Here is a 15,528-nt window from a genome sequence, read left to right as displayed (position 1 = left end):
TCACCTGAGCCTGGGAAGCGAAGGTTGCAGAGAGCTGGGATCATACCAGTGCACTCCGGCCTGGGCGATAGAATGAGATCCTGTCTTAAAAAAAAAAAAAAAAAAAAAAAAAAGAATTTCTATTTTAAAACTTGTTGAACAATTAAAATTGTAATATGTGCTCTATTTCTCAATGCGTGATATAGATCAACATTTTCTTTCTCTTTCTGTCAGGTCATGGAACATCCTTTAGTATTGACTGCAATGTCTGTTCTTGTTTTGCTGGCAATTTGGTGTGTTCTACCCGCCTTTGCCTCAGTGAGCACAGTTCAGAAGATGACCGTCGTACCTTCACAGGTGACCGTGATGGCCCAGAGTCTGTCCTCAGGGGCCATCATTTCTTTGCACACATTTTTCCCTTCAAGGCAGCTTCTCCAGTCTTAACTGCAAATGTACACAATAAAATCAATACAGAATCTAAGGGCAAGATGCTTTTCCTCTCTGGATCTCAGTTTCTTCCTCTATGAATTGAAGGTATTATACTAAATGGTGTCTAAGGGCCCTTAGCACTAATATTCTGGAATTTCATGAGTCAAAAAGAACAGAGCCAGTGATTGGAATGGGTTTAATTAAATTGAACTTTTCTACCTGGTAGAATACTCCATTAACCCCTACAGCTATGATCTAAAATGTCCATGCATGTTCTTAGTTTGTTTCTCAGCACCCTCTTCCTCAGCCTACCTTAGCTTACTTCTTCATCTAGACTCCCACAGACAATAATATCCCAGAATATTACTTTCTTGACTTTCCTATGCTTTGCTGCTCTTGTTATTCTTACACCAACATAAATAAGTGAAAAGGCCAGTGAGATGGGATGCTTTCCTCTCGTGAAGCTATTGTTGCCAATAGCAACAGCACGGTCTGCTGGTATATCTTGGTATCTGCTTTTTCCTAGATCTAAAATACCTTTGGTTGTGGGTAAAAAGTTACTAGGTAGCTGCCCTTGCCCCCATTTCACGCTGCTGCAGTGGCAACTTGATTCTTCTTTCCCCAGAATTAGTATTACATGTGGAGAGGGGTGGGGGCTGGGTGGAGGAGAAGTGGAGGAGAGGAGAGTAAGGATTTACCAACCTTGTACCTCCAGCCCATTGGAAATAAAAAGGGGATCAGAAATAAGAAGTGAATGGCACACTGGTAAGGAAGTAGAGGTAGGACGAACACTATCCCAGCCTTCACTGCTTTATTACCATCATCCTTTAGTATTATCCTTTGCCCTGCTCAAGCAAGGACTATTCATTCTGCTTAGAGAAACCATAGAGGGATATGGGGATAAAGAATAAGGAAAGGATTTACAAGGAAGACTTTTTAAAATTTTTTTGTTAACGTCTAAATGTTTTTAGAAGTTGAGTTTACAACTAGCAAGACCCCTGTTTCCTATAGTGTGTGGCCCCTGGTGTCCTGGGATAAATTAAGTCAATGACTGTTGATCTAGCAGACTAAGGAAATTTTACTGACCCAAAACTGTGCCACATTTCTTGGGACCCAGTGTCCCACTCCAAATGTGACTCAGAGAAAGATGTTCATAACAATTTGTAAGTCTTAAAATTACAATAATTTTCTAAGTTACTGTCTTGAACATGAGAGTGGAAGGAACCTACAACCTTCACTCTTTCTTTTTGTTTTTTCTGAGACGGATCTTTGCTCTTGTTGCCCAGGCTGGAGTGCAATGGCGTGATCTCGGCTCACCACAACCTCCGCCTCCTGGGTTCAAGCAATTCTCCTGCCTCAGCCTCCCAAGTAGCTAGGATTACAGGCACGTGCCACCACGCCATTCTAATTTTGTATTTTTAGTAGAGATGGGGTTTCTCCATGTTGGTCAGGCTGGTCTCAAACTCCCGACCTCAGGTGATCCGCCCACCTCAGCCTCCCAAAGCGCTGGGATTACAGGCGTGAGCCACTGTGCCCAGCCCACTCTTTCTTATGCTTGGTATTAGCCTTTAACATTCAAGAAATCCCCACACCAGACTTCAGACATCTAAATTCTAGATTTTATATGCCAAATTGGGAGAAACAGTCTTTACTTTCCCTACCTATAGCCTTGTTAATAGGGGTCTCTACCAGGGATCAAAGTCTAGGGGGCCCTCAACTAGCTGGCAATAAAAAGGACAAAGGAAAGCCATCATGCAGACGAGCTATTCAGAGCATTGCTGCCTTTAAAAACCCTGTCAGAATACAAAAAAAAAAAAATTAGCTGGGCGTGGTGGCACGCACCTGTAGTCCCAGCTACTCGGGAGGCTGAGGCAGGAGAATGGCGTGAACCCGGGAGGCGGAGCTTGCAGTGAGCCAAGATTGCGCCACTGCACTCCAGCCTGGGCGACAGAGCGAGACTCCGTCTCAAAAAAACCCGCTCTAAAAATACAAAAATAGCCGGGTGGGGGCGCCTGTAGTCCAGCTACCGGAGGCTGGCAGGAGAATGCGGAACCTGGGAGGTGGGCTTGCAGTGAGCCGAGATCGCCCACTGCACTCCACCTGGGACAGAGCGATTCCATCTCAAAAAAAAAAAAAAAAAAAAAAAAAAAAAACCCTGTCAGAGATCGGAGAGAAGGTTTTTCCTGACTTAATTTACAATTCTATTTTAACATGAGACCTTCACATGATTGCTCATGGTTTGCCTTAACAAGGAAATATAAGGGGAGGGAGAATATACACATACATATTTTTGAGGCTGTTTCCTCTCCTCAGGTCTGCCCTGTAACTGTGCAGATCAGTTTGTCCCCGTATGTGGGCAGAATGGGCGCACTTACCCCAGTGCCTGCATTGCTCGCTGTGTGGGCCTCCAAGACCATCAGTTTGAGTTTGCATCATGCATGTCAAAGGATCCATGTAATCCTAATCCCTGCCAAAAAAACCAAAGGTAAGTCAAATGGCTTCTTATTTTATTCAACTGAAGACTAGTACTTACAAAGCATCTACCATATACCAGACAGTGAAAACACAAAGGTAAATTAAGAAATCGCTTCTGCCCTGAAGAGTTTGGAGTCTGGAGGGAAAGAGAGCCATGTAAAGCTGCTTGATAAGGTGCTGCGATTGGGAGCCCAGAAGTAGGGCAGTTAATGCAGCCTGGGGAAGACCCTGGGGGAGCCTCTAGAGATTGTGATACCTAGCTGAATCTAGAAAGATGAGTATAAGAGATCGCAGGCAAGGTTTGCAGTAGAGAAAAAGAGGTGGTAGTGAAGGCAGACTAACAAGAGTCGTGGCTGCTGGAAATGTTATCTGCATAACATTGTTATCTCCATAACATGGTGTCTTTTGGGCACTAAAGCAGTTCTGTAAGACTGAAACAGAAAATGTAACATAAGGAGAGGTAGCAGAAGTGACTAGAGGAAAGGGTGTATTCTTACTAGTAGCTGTCACCTGATAGTCAAGGGAAATTTTCTTCTAGTTATATGCAACCGTTCTAGAAATTGGACATGAGAAATCTCTGGAAATGCAACTTCACTACTATTTGAAATTATTTGTTTTGAGCTCCTTTCTCTGCTGTTTCCTCACTGGAGCTCAGAAGACATTTGCCCCAGCCTTAATGATGGATTTCTGTATGGGGCAGCCACCACAGCAGGCGTCTTGCTGACCCTTAGGTTACAGCCTTCTGGAAGCAGAGTGTTTACTGGCTTGCCTGAATGACCTGAACAGTACACATTCCAATGCCACAGTGCTTTCCTAAGCCATTGCTGGTTCTCCATCCTGAAAACCCTGGTGTAATATGGAGGGAGGGGGAGACTTTCTCATGTGTTAAAAGAAATGGCAAAGAATTAGTCATCCATCTGCCAAAGTTATACAATGAAACTAATCCAAGAAAGTTTCTATGGAAAGAAGACAGGACGCAATGCATAAGAAATAAGCTCAAAGAATAATACAGGTTGTGTTGGGAGGTAGAATTGAGGATTGTCTTAATACTTGTTCATTTGTTTTCTCCGTTGGCTAGCCTTTCTGAATAAGGTTGTCTTGCTTTTATAATAAAACAATAAAAATAAATGTCAAAGTGGGAAGGCCTTCTTGAGTATATACAAGATTGAAAAATTCAGCTACATGAACCTCAAAATTTTCTGCATGGTAACAGACAAATGACACACTGGAAGGAATATCGCAGAGAAAGTGCTGATGTCCTTGTAATATAAAGAGCCCCTGCAAATCGATTTGAGAAAGATCAACCTAATATCAAAATGGACAGAGATCAATAACCTAATAGAAAAATGGACCAAGGACATAAACATGAAAAAAGAGGCCGGGCGCGGTGGCTCACGCTTGTAATCCCAGCACTTTGGGAGGCCGAGGCGGGAGGATCACGCAGTCAGGAGATCAAGACCATGGTGAAACCCCGTCTCTACTAAAAATACAAAAAATTAGCCGGGCGTGGTGGTGGGCGCCTGTAGTCCCAGCTACTCGGAGAGGCTGAGGCAGGAGAATGGTGTGAACCCAGGCGGCGGAGCTTGCAGTGAGCCGAGATTGCGCCACTGCACTCCAGCCTGGGTGACAGAGCAAGACTCTGTCTCAAGAAAAAAACAAACAAACAAACAAACAAAACATAAAAAAAGAAATCCAAATGGTTCTTAAACATTTGAAAAGGTACTTTTATTTGTTAGGGTAAGTAATTCTAGCTACTGTATACAAATTCCAAAATATCAATAATTTCACAGAGTAGATAATTACATAGAGCCCATTTGTTTCTTCAGCAGGCGGCTTTCCATGTGGTCATTCAGAGACGTGGGATCCTTCTATATAGTGACCCAGTCTTCTCCTACAGCCTCATAGTTCTCTTCTGTGTCTTCTGCATCTGGACAGCAGATAAGAGAAGGGAGATAGTGGGGATTGCTCTTAAGAAGCTTTAATAGGCCACATCTAAAAGTAACATTCATCACTACTTCCAGCCACATTCCATTGTCTAGAACTCAGTCAGTTGGCCATAATGAATTCCAGGGAGACTGGCAGTTATAATTTAGATACATACCCAGGAAGAAAGTGAAGTGAATTTGATAAACATCTAGCCAATCTGCCACAATGCTTAACCTTCCTCATATTAAGAGAGATGTAAATTAAATTAAAATTACAATTGTATACCATTTTCCATCTATCAGATTGGCAAAGCTAAAGTTTGATAACATAGTATAGGGAAATAGCTGCTTTCATACAAGAGGGAGCTGGAGGAGGATTGGTGCATCCTCTATGGAGGGCAGTTTGGCCAAATTTGCAGTTTTAATGCACATACCCTTTGGATCAGCACATATAAATGCTTATCCTTACATAAAATATATCTGTAAGGATAAATAAGAAAGTGGTAGCTCACACCTGTAATCCCAGCACTTTGGGAAGCCGAGGCAGGCAGATCGCTTGAGCTCAGAAGTTCGAGACCAGCCTCTACCAAAAATTAGCCGGACATGGTGGCTCCCACCTGTAGTCCCAGCTACTCGGGAGGCTGAGGCAGGAGAATTGCTTGAACCCGGGAGACAGAGGCTGCAGTAAGCCAAGATGGTGCCACTGCACTCCAGCCTGGGAGACAGAACAAGACTCCATCTAAAAACAAAACAAAACAAAAAACACTAAAAGAAAGAAATTGGTAATAGTGGTTCCTCTAGGGAAGGGAACTAGGTGTCTGGGACACAAGAGTAGAAGCGAGGCCTATTTTTCACTGTATACCATGTTGTACTTTTTCAGTTTCACCATGGGCTTGTATTATGTGTTCAAAAATAATTGTGGCCGGGCATGGTGGCTCATGCCTGTAATCCCAGCACTTTGGAAGGCAGAGGTGGGTGGATCACTTGAGGCCAGAAGTTCAAGACCAGCCTGGCCAACATGGTGAAATCCCATCTCTACTAAAAATACAAAAATTAGCCAGGCGTGGTGGCACACGCCTGTAATTCCAGCTACTCAAGAGGCTGAGGCAGGAGAATCTCTTGAACCCGGGAAGCAGAGGTTGCAGTGAGCCGAGATCACACCACTGCCCTCCAGCCTGGGTGACAGAGCAAGACTCTGTCTGAAATAATAACAATAATAAATAATAATAATAATAATAATAATAGTTGTTAAGAATTGTATTCATCCATCAAGTATCTACTGATGTTCCAGGCATTTTTCTAAACATTAGGACATAACAACAAGCAAGACAGATCAAGTCTCTGCCCTGCTCACGTTTATTTTTATTTGCCTCCAGATTCTCAACCTTTTTTTATGATCCTCTTATTTCCATATACTCAAATTGATCAAGCTTTTTCTCTCAAAATTACCAAATTTCTCCTGATATTCCTGTTTCTCATCCCTGGCATGTTAGTAGGTAATGAAGTTCTAAATATTATTTTCCATTACTTCTCTTCAAATATTTTAAATTTCCATAAAACCATAACTAAGTGCATTGTAATTTCAAACCATTTCATGCATAGTGATGGTGGTAGTGATTTTGGTGCAGGAGGTTAGCCCTAAAAAGAGTATAAATCATTTCCTTTGAAATTAAAATAACACTAGCTACTATATGCTTCCTCTTTTATTTTATAAACTAAAATTTATATATCTTAGTACTTAAAATACCCAGTGAAAGCTAAACATTTTCATGGGTCTTATCTTCTTATAGAAAGTTATGTAAACCCTTTATAAAAATTAGGAAAGCAGAAAAAAGCCTAAAGAAGAAAAGAGTCATCATCCCTAGCCCCTCTGAAGGAGCTCAGGAATTGAGAATGAAGCAAGGTCCTTACCTTACTAGGAAAGACCAGCTTCATGGTGGCATTCTCTCAGTCATTTGCAACCAGCCAGTATCAGATCCTCAGTCTTGTAGGCACAAAAACCTGAATTATTTTAGGACAAAGGGTGAGGCCTTTTCTTTTTTTTTTTTAGATGGAGTTTTGTTCTTGTTGCCCAGGCTGGAGTGCAATGGTGCGATATCAGCTCACCGCAACCTTCGCCTCCTGGGTTCAAGCAATTCTCCTGCCTCAGCCTCCTGAGTAGCTGGGATTACGAGCATGCGCCACCATGCCCGGCTAATTTTGTATTTTTAGTAGAGATGGGGTTTCTCCATGTTGGTCAGGCTGGTCTTGACTCCCGACCTCAGGTGATCCACCCGCCTCGGCCTTCCAAAGTGTTAGCACTACAGGCGTGAGCCACCGCGCCCGGCTGAGGCCTTTTCTTAAGATAGACTCATATTAGCCAAGCTGAAAGTTAAGCCTCTGGAAGTGTTTCATTTGTTATTGAATGCAAGGCCTCCAGCCTCAGGCTCCAGCCTATCTGTTGGCCTCATATCATGGCCCTTCTGCTATAGGTCTGTCTGTGCCTCCTTGGCTCCTGCCCTCTGGATCACCTGCCATTTCCCCAGCACCACATTCCTTGAGCATCACACCTGTGTTCATGGCTGCTCTCTCAGCCTGGCAAGCCCATGCTGCCCCCTTTACCCCCCAGGCTCCAGCTAAAACACTGCCTCCCCCCCTTGCTTTCTTCAGGCTCCCCAGATGAGAATGACTCATCCCTGCAAGCTTTGTGCACATCTTTTCTACCTTTTAGCCTACTGTATATACAGGCTCGACTCTCCCACTCTACATAAGCTCTTTGGAGACAGCACTGTCCTGATTCATCTCTTGCTCTCTCTTCAGCCTCCTATCCCTCATCTAGTGCTTTGCTAGCCCCACCACAGTCCCTCCCTACATTGGCTCATGGTCTGCATTCATCTTTTTCAGGTGCATACCCAAACCACAGGTCTGCCTGACGACTTTTGATAAATTTGGATGTAGCCAGTATGAGTGTGTACCGAGACAGCTCGCGTGTGACCAGGTCCAAGATCCTGTTTGTGACACAGACCACATGGAGCACAACAATCTCTGCACTTTATACCAAAGAGGAAAAAGCCTCTCTTACAAAGGCCCCTGCCAGGTACAGTGCTTTGGCTGACAAAACAAAGTACACTAGGGATAAAATCGGTTTATGATCTTTTACAGATGAATCAACAGTAAGACCAGCTGAGGGTCTTCTGTGAATCCTGTCAAATCTATAGCACCCAGTCCTCCACTAAAAAGGAAGACTAGCTCCTTCTCCTAACTCTGGAAGCTATCTTGCTAATGTGTGTACCTTTGCACATCTGGTGTACAAGCAAGAACAGAGAGTGGCTTCTTACAGTCCACTCCTAGGAAAAGAACTTAAAAGTTTCACACCCCTGGCATGGTCAACATCATTCTTACTTCTCATAGTTCTCTGGGCCCTCACTAAGAAACAAAGCAGGAAGAATGTGAGTCAAAACCAAGAAAAGTTTTCCCACTCTTCTCACATCAGTCCCACCTCCCAAGGTACTGAAAAGTCATTGAAATTTTCTTTAAGACTTAATGTCTTTTTACATCAGCTTATCTCTCAGTTTTGTAGGTTTGTGGAATCTGCATTTATGTTTTAAGGAAAAAAACTGGGCCGGGCGCGGTGGCTCACGCCTGTAATCCCAGCACTTTGGGAGGCAGAGGAGACGGATAACAAGGTCAGGAGTTCAAGACCAGCTTGACCAACATGGTGAAACCCCATCTCTACTAAAAATACAAAAATTAGCTGGGCATGGTGGCACATGCCTGTAATCCCAGCTACTCAGGAGGCTGAGGCAGGAGAATCGCTTGAACCTGGGAGGCAGGGGTTGCAGTGAGCCGAGATCATGCCATTGCACTCCAACCTGGGTGACAGAGCAAGACTCCATCTAAAAAAAAGAAAAAACCAAGGACAATTCCTTTCGAGGCTTCTCACATGCACCACTGATTTTATGCTTGCCCCTCTCGCTGGGACTGCACTTTGGGCCTAGCATCCGCTGCCCACAACCAGCTAACACTTAAGATGATTGCTTCACATTCTCTGGTCTTCATGGTTAAAAAAATTCCATCATGATGTCTCCCTGAAACATGCTTGTTTTCTCTCAGAGCCTCTTTGCCGTTTGCATTGATCCCGTCTACCCTGAATTCTGTCTTCCCCTACTTGTTCCCTTCTCCTGGCTGTGATTTTTCTCTGATCTATTCCTGACCTACCTGTTGGCTCCAGAGTCTGTCTACCCCACTGCTCCCCCAGCTCCTCCCTCTCCTTATCCCATACCCAGCATGAAATGATAAGACTTCTGCATTTGCATGAAGATTGATCTGGTCATCTTAAAGAGGCGCTTCTGGGATACTAACAGAAGTCTGAGCAGAGCAGAGAGAGGTAGCGGGAAAGAAGATTTTTATCTCTTATCAGTTCACATGGAATAAGCACCCAGATCCCAGAGAGGCTGAGAAAAGTAATCTTTCAGCTCATCTGGAGACACCCATATTGCTGCCTACCCCACCACCCCCCCAGCATTTAGCCCACCTCAGGAGCTTAAGAGGTCCTCATAATTTATACCTGTGTCTTTTTTCCTTCCTGAAAATAGGGAGGCATGCTCTGTACTCTTGGTTGGGAAAGGTACAACATAGACATTTCCAGGCTAAATGTGATTTGTTTGCCCTCAGCCCTTTTGCAGAGCAACCGAGCCCGTATGTGGGCACAATGGTGAGACCTACAGCAGCGTGTGTGCTGCCTACTCGGATCGCGTGGCGGTCGATTACTATGGGGACTGCCAGGCCGTCGGAGTCCTGTCAGAGCACAGCTCTGTCGCCGAGTGTGCTTCTGTCAAGTGTCCTTCACTCTTGGCAGCTGGATGCAAACCCATCATCCCACCGGGTAGGCTGGCAGTATCGGAGTGGACAGGGGAGGACTGGGAAGATTTGCTTATCCACCTCCAGAGAGTGAGTCATTGAGAAGAGAGCCGACTAGCTCATTTATGTTTTTCAGAAAGTCTTGGAGAGATTCTTATGCTGATCACACTCACTACTTTGGGTTGACCTTAAAAAACTAGGGCTTGCCTTAGATATCATCTGGTGTCCTGCTATTTTAAAACAATACAGCAGCCTTTTCTCAAGCTAAATCTTACACCAAACACCAATATATAAACAGATAAAGCAGTATTCAATTATGAAAATTAGGGTTATTAAATGCATAATGTTTACTTATTACAAAGTTAACAAATAATGAATTACTAATTAATGAATAATTAAAGTAGTTTTGATGAACACAAACTTTCGAAATTGAGAGAAATAGTAGTTGTTGTCTTAGATTGGCCTTAACATCTAATTTAATTGTTTTAGTTGCATATAATCAGAAAAGTTTTGTTTCGTACAGACTGTTTTTAGCAGTAACAGTTTTTTAAAACAGCTTATCTTACAGTCTCACACTCTTAGTCAAACAGAAGTAGCAGAAGAGACTTTATTCCAAGTCTGCACAGAACAGGTTAATCTGGAGTCTAACAGGTTCATTCCTCCATCCGTTAATTCATCAAAGGTTTATTTAGCTTTCACTATGTGCCAGACACTCCTCTAAGCACTGGGGACACAGCAGTGAGAAAAACAAAGCCCTTTTCCTTCTGGAGACCATGTTCTGAGGGAAGTGACAGACCAAACACAAGTTGCCATGCAAATCCGCACTAAACCAGATGGCAGCAAGTATGATGACACGAAATGAAGGGGAATTGGAGGGGCCCAGGGCAGAGAGGCTGCTAATGGATTGGTTAAATCTCTGTTGTGTTAAAATACGGCATAATATTATATTTGATTATGCCATATTCTGTTATGGGTGTTAGCAGTTTAAAATAATTTTTAAAATTAAATTTGAATCAGTCAGGCGTGGTGGCTCACACCTGTAATCCCAGCACTTTGGGAGGCCGAGGTGGGCGGATCACGAGGTCAGGAGATCGAAACCATCCTGGCTAACATGGTGAAACCCTGTCTCTACTAATAATACAAAAAAATTAGCCGGGCATGGTGGCGGGCACCTGTAGTCCCAGCTACTCAGAAGGCTGAGGCAGGAGAACGGCGTGAACCTGGGAGGCGGAGCTTGCAGTGAGCCGAGATCGCGCCACTGCACTCCAGCCTGGGCGACAGAGCGAGACTCTGTCTCAAAAAAAAAAAAAAAAAATTAAATTTGAATCAAACACTCATGGAACCCCTGAAACACCAGCTCCCTTATTTTGCAGACAGGGAAACAAGGCCTGGCAGAAGCATTTGCCCAGAATCACACAGTGAGTTTTGAGGCAGAGCAGGATCAGGCCCCAGGTCTCGAAAAGCCAGCTCTCTCTGTGCTATCTGCACCACAGCCTTCTCACTCCAAGGAGTGGTGAAGGATGAAAAGCAGGGGTAGAGGAAGGATTTTGGTAAATGTAGAGATGAGAGGACTCCAGGTTGGTCAAGGAGCTTATATGAAGGTACAGTCTTTGGGAAGGACACTGTAACTCTCCTGCCCAAAATGAAGGGCTGGACATTTCACTAAGGATTTTAAATTCTCTTTGTTTCTAATTCTGAACACACATAAAATGGTTTCTGTTATACAGGTGCTTGTTGCCCATTATGTGCTGGGATGTTAAGAGTTTTATTTGACAAAGAAAAACTGGATACTATTGCTAAGGTAAATTGCTTTATATTAAGATGCTATTGAAATCTTATTGCTAAGCCTCTCAATAATCTTAGAGAGTAGAATGTGTTGTCCTCATTCATAGATAAAGAAACTAATCTTCAGAAAAGCAACTTTCCCAGGGCCATATAGCCCTTAATCAGTAGGAGGAGGGTTTGCACCCAGGCTGGCTGACTCCCAAGCCCATGTTCCTCCCCTCTACACCCTGGCCGTGCACATCACAGTCAGCCTGAGCCTTTCTTAGAAAGGCCCCTGCTGGCACAGTAAGCATAGGTGGGGCTGCAGGCAGAGCCAGGTAGCCAGAGACTGGTGGGTGCCCAGGTGGTTTTGAGGTCGCCTCCCCTCACGCCAGTCCCCGTGCCTCCTGAGGGGACTTTCTGGAGCCCTGCCCATTCCCTGCATAGTTCTGCCCTTTCTCTTTTCTGCACCATCACAGGGCTCCAGAAATGTTGCACCCAACACTTGCCACAACCTAGAGATTTATCCCCATTTTGATTACAAACACCTGTATTTTGAAAAACCCTGTGACCTCTACCTCAGAACAGTCACTTCTTGCAAAAGTGTTTCTGGTGAAAGTATTTATCTTCACTACAGAGTTTCTCAGTCAGGCAAAACCCCATTGTGATGGACTGGAGATTCAGAATTTGGCCTAGCAAAGCTGCGGTTGGGCCTTCCGCTGAGCGCTGTGTGGTCAAAAGAGCCTCCTCAGCTGGCAGCCCAAAGCAAGGGAGCTTAGGCAGCCATAGGAATTCTTCTTTTTTTCAGGTAATACATGTTTTCTCTTTCCAGGTAACAAATAAAAAGCCAATAACAGTTCTGGAAATACTTCAGAAAATCCGCATGCACGTGTCTGTCCCACAGTGTGACGTGTTTGGATACTTCAGCATTGAATCAGAAATCGTGATCCTGATCATTCCCGTCGATCACTATCCAAAAGCTCTGCAGGTGAGTTCAGCACACGTTGTGAAGCCATCTTGTCACTTTCAAGTTTGGGGCACCTAGGAGGGGGTGGGCACAAACTAGGACTGAGGAAGTATCCGTGGGTGAGGGAGTGGAGGCATGTGGGAAGTTCAGAGGAGGGAGAAAAGCAAGGCAATCTCTAAAGGACTGAGCACTTTGCCAGTGGCTGAGACCTGGTGCACATTTGACAGTGGGATGCAGAGCCACCAGGGGAGGGGAGGGGTTAAGATACTGTGACTGGGAGTGTGCACAGCTGGAAGGGGTCCGAGAAATCACTGTCTCTAATCCGCCCATTGTACAGACGAGGCAGCTGAGGCCCAAGCTGGGGAAGGAACTGGTGCAGGTCATGCAGTGATAAAGCCAGAATAGACTCCAGTCTCCTGAGAGCTGTGTGCCCACTGGAGGAAGATCCCAGCACAGCTGGTCATGTGGGCTCCAGTGTTTCTTCATCAGTCTAGAGACATGTAGAACCCCACTCACGTAGACCCAAGTTTCAACATCAAAGGCAGTAAGGGCTCAAGGGAAGGGAACGAAGGCAAGCAGTCTGTGAATCACTAGGAAGCTTTTCTCATTCAATTGTTTTCCTTTTCATGTTTCAATGGACATTAAAATTGTATTCTGTGTGACCCTAACTAACCATGTAAGGATAAAGTCTAAATGTGGGTAAGAGGTGTGGAAAAATGAAAACAGTTGATTGATTAGGGCAGTGGCATTGTGGATTATTTCTTGTCTTTCTCTTTTCTTTTTTCTTCTTTTCTTTTCTTTGAGATGGGGTCTTGCTACATTGCCCAGGCCGGTCTCGAACTCCTGGGCTCAAGCTACCCTCCCACCTTGGCTTCCCAAAGTGCTAGGATTACAGGCATGAGCTGTCACACATGGCCAATTATTTCTTTTCTGGTTTGATTTCCATTAATGCTGCTATATTTATGTAATAAACTAAAACTATAATAAAATGTTACTTTGGATAAGAACAGAAGGACAAAGAGAAAGTAAATGCCCTCTGAGGCCACGCTACTTTTAGGATATACGTGGAATTTGTCTGGCTTGACGTTGAAAACGTTCTGTGGTTTTATATTAAAGGAACCTTGTTTCTCCTCACAGATTGAAGCCTGCAATAAAGAAGCAGAGAAGATTGAGTCCCTTATCAACTCTGACAGCCCGACTTTGGCATCACATGTCCCTCTCTCTGCCCTCATCATTTCCCAGGTACAGGTCTCCAGCAGTGTGCCATCGGCCGGCATCAGGGCCAGGCCTTCTTGCCACTCCTTCCTCCTTCCCCTCAGCTTGGGCCTTGCCTTGCACTTGCTCTGGACATATAACTGACTGCCCACGGAAAGTGCAGAATGCTCCTCCACCTCACTCTCCTGCCTTGAGAAAGACATTCAGGACTGCTGGTTTGTAGTTGAATAGTGGCCAAGGAAAGGCACATGTCACCTCTATTCACCACACAGTATTTTTTTTTAATCCGCCAATATTAGTAGGATTTTTGTTTTGTTTTTGCAAATGTTAAAATGTGTTGTTCCAAATACTAATGAAAACAGAATGCCTCTTCCTGGTAGACAACTGCCATATGATTTACATTTCCTCACGATATGGGTCCCCCACTCTAAAGCAAATTTATCGCTTGGAAATGAGATGACCACTTTTTAGAAAGATAATTCACTTTACTATCAGGTTCACAAACTTCATTTCAGAGTTCTTTTTGAAGTATTTAAGGTTCCCGTTGCATTTGTTTTGTTTACAGATAATTACCTACTCTGGCTAGAAGCTAGGGGTCCCAGTGAAGAGCCACTGCCATTACAGAATATGAAATATAGATAAAGCATCTTTGAAATTATTATGTAAATTATCAGGTAAATTTGCATTAAATTACAGAAATTTAATTCAGAACCCCAACTACTGTGTTATGCAAAAGCAAGCTGATTAAGTGACACTCATATAATTATATGTTGTAAGCGACAGGCTCACTGGTCACGGATTTGTGTCTATGACTTTTGTGAAAGGGAGAAGTGACACTGCATCAAAGCATCTTGCATTATGTAATTTTTATATTAACCAGATATATATTCATCGGTATTCATCCGAGTTAAATGTAGAGTTTTTAAACATCAATCTTTAAACCAATTGCTGCTACTTATATAATTGCCAAAAAGTGAAATAATGAGTAGTTCATGTAAATAATACATTATATTTCTATTTTATTATGAAGAAGGTGAATAGCCATATTTGTAAAATGACAATCATGTGTGTTAACCCAGTGCTTTCCGTTCATGAAAACACATTTGCTTTTTGTGATATGCACAATGTAGATAAGTGTTCTGTCTGACTTTCTTTTTTTGATATGGAAGTAGAAAGAATTGTGGTTTATATATTTAAAAGTGTCAAGCTGAGTATTAAAATGTCTGCATGTTGTCTAAGAAATTGAATACGTTGAATGTGTTTCACAGTTTGAAATAAGCTATTTGATGTAATACTTCTTGTGTGTATGCACATGAACTTAGATTTTACATGAAGTATTTTTTCAGTATTATATGTACCCTCTGAAATACATAGGGATATGCGTATTATACCAAAATGTTGCTGAAAAATGGGCACTTAAAGCTTTCGGAATATGTCAGTGCTGATGTAGCATGCTTGTTGCAATTGCCTTTTTTTCTGTATAAATGTCTTTAATGCAATATACTGGAAAGCTTTTCTATTTTAATAAAAATAATTTTTATATGATCATGCATGCTTCTAAGCAATGTTGACATTCAAAAAGGAAACCACTGATCACCCTTAGGTGAGCTGTGTCCTTTGCTCTGGGATAAGAAGTCATGGAAATTAGCCGGGTATGGTGGCACATGTCTGTGGTCCCATCTACTCGGGAGGCTGAGGCTGGAGAATCACTTGAACCTGGGAGGTGGAGGTTGCAGTGAGCTGAGATCACACCACTGCACACCAACCTGTCTCATACCTGAGACAGAGTGAGACCCTGAGGGCAGGCAGTGACAGAGAGTCAAATACAAAGACCCCAGCTTTCAGCCTTAAGGACAGAGAGAGCTTCAGGCCTTCCAAGACCCAGGAGCATACTAGGCAGTTCTCCCCACTGTGCTGGTCCTGATGTTCCAGTTC

At 43.5% G+C, this 15,528-nt stretch overlaps 1 protein-coding gene across 3 annotated transcripts in view; it reads left to right on the top strand.

The window, feature by feature from the left end:
- RECK (reversion inducing cysteine rich protein with kazal motifs) overlaps positions 1-15,141 on the top strand; it is an 88,330-nt gene extending 73,189 nt beyond the window's left edge. For 2 of the 3 annotated variants that reach the window (XM_012508759.2, XM_030817469.1), the window contains exons 17-23: positions 214-336; positions 2,722-2,893; positions 7,692-7,884; positions 9,462-9,672; positions 11,375-11,448; positions 12,244-12,399; positions 13,516-15,141. In XM_012508759.2, coding sequence (XP_012364213.2) covers positions 214-336; positions 2,722-2,893; positions 7,692-7,884; positions 9,462-9,672; positions 11,375-11,448; positions 12,244-12,399; positions 13,516-13,737 — 1,151 coding nt within the window. In that variant the 3' untranslated portion in view covers positions 13,738-15,141. The remainder of the gene's footprint in view (positions 1-213; positions 337-2,721; positions 2,894-7,691; positions 7,885-9,461; positions 9,673-11,374; positions 11,449-12,243; positions 12,400-13,515) is intronic. The other variant, XM_003263346.4, reaches the window with a different exon arrangement.
- The last annotated feature ends 387 nt before the right edge of the window (positions 15,142-15,528 follow it).

The sequence above is a fragment of the Nomascus leucogenys genome, chromosome 8 (assembly GCF_006542625.1).
Source record: "Nomascus leucogenys isolate Asia chromosome 8, Asia_NLE_v1, whole genome shotgun sequence".
Lineage (NCBI taxonomy): Eukaryota > Metazoa > Chordata > Mammalia > Primates > Hylobatidae > Nomascus > Nomascus leucogenys.
The sequence above is the reverse complement of the archived record's forward strand: the minus strand, read 5'-3'. Positions and strand labels throughout refer to the sequence as shown.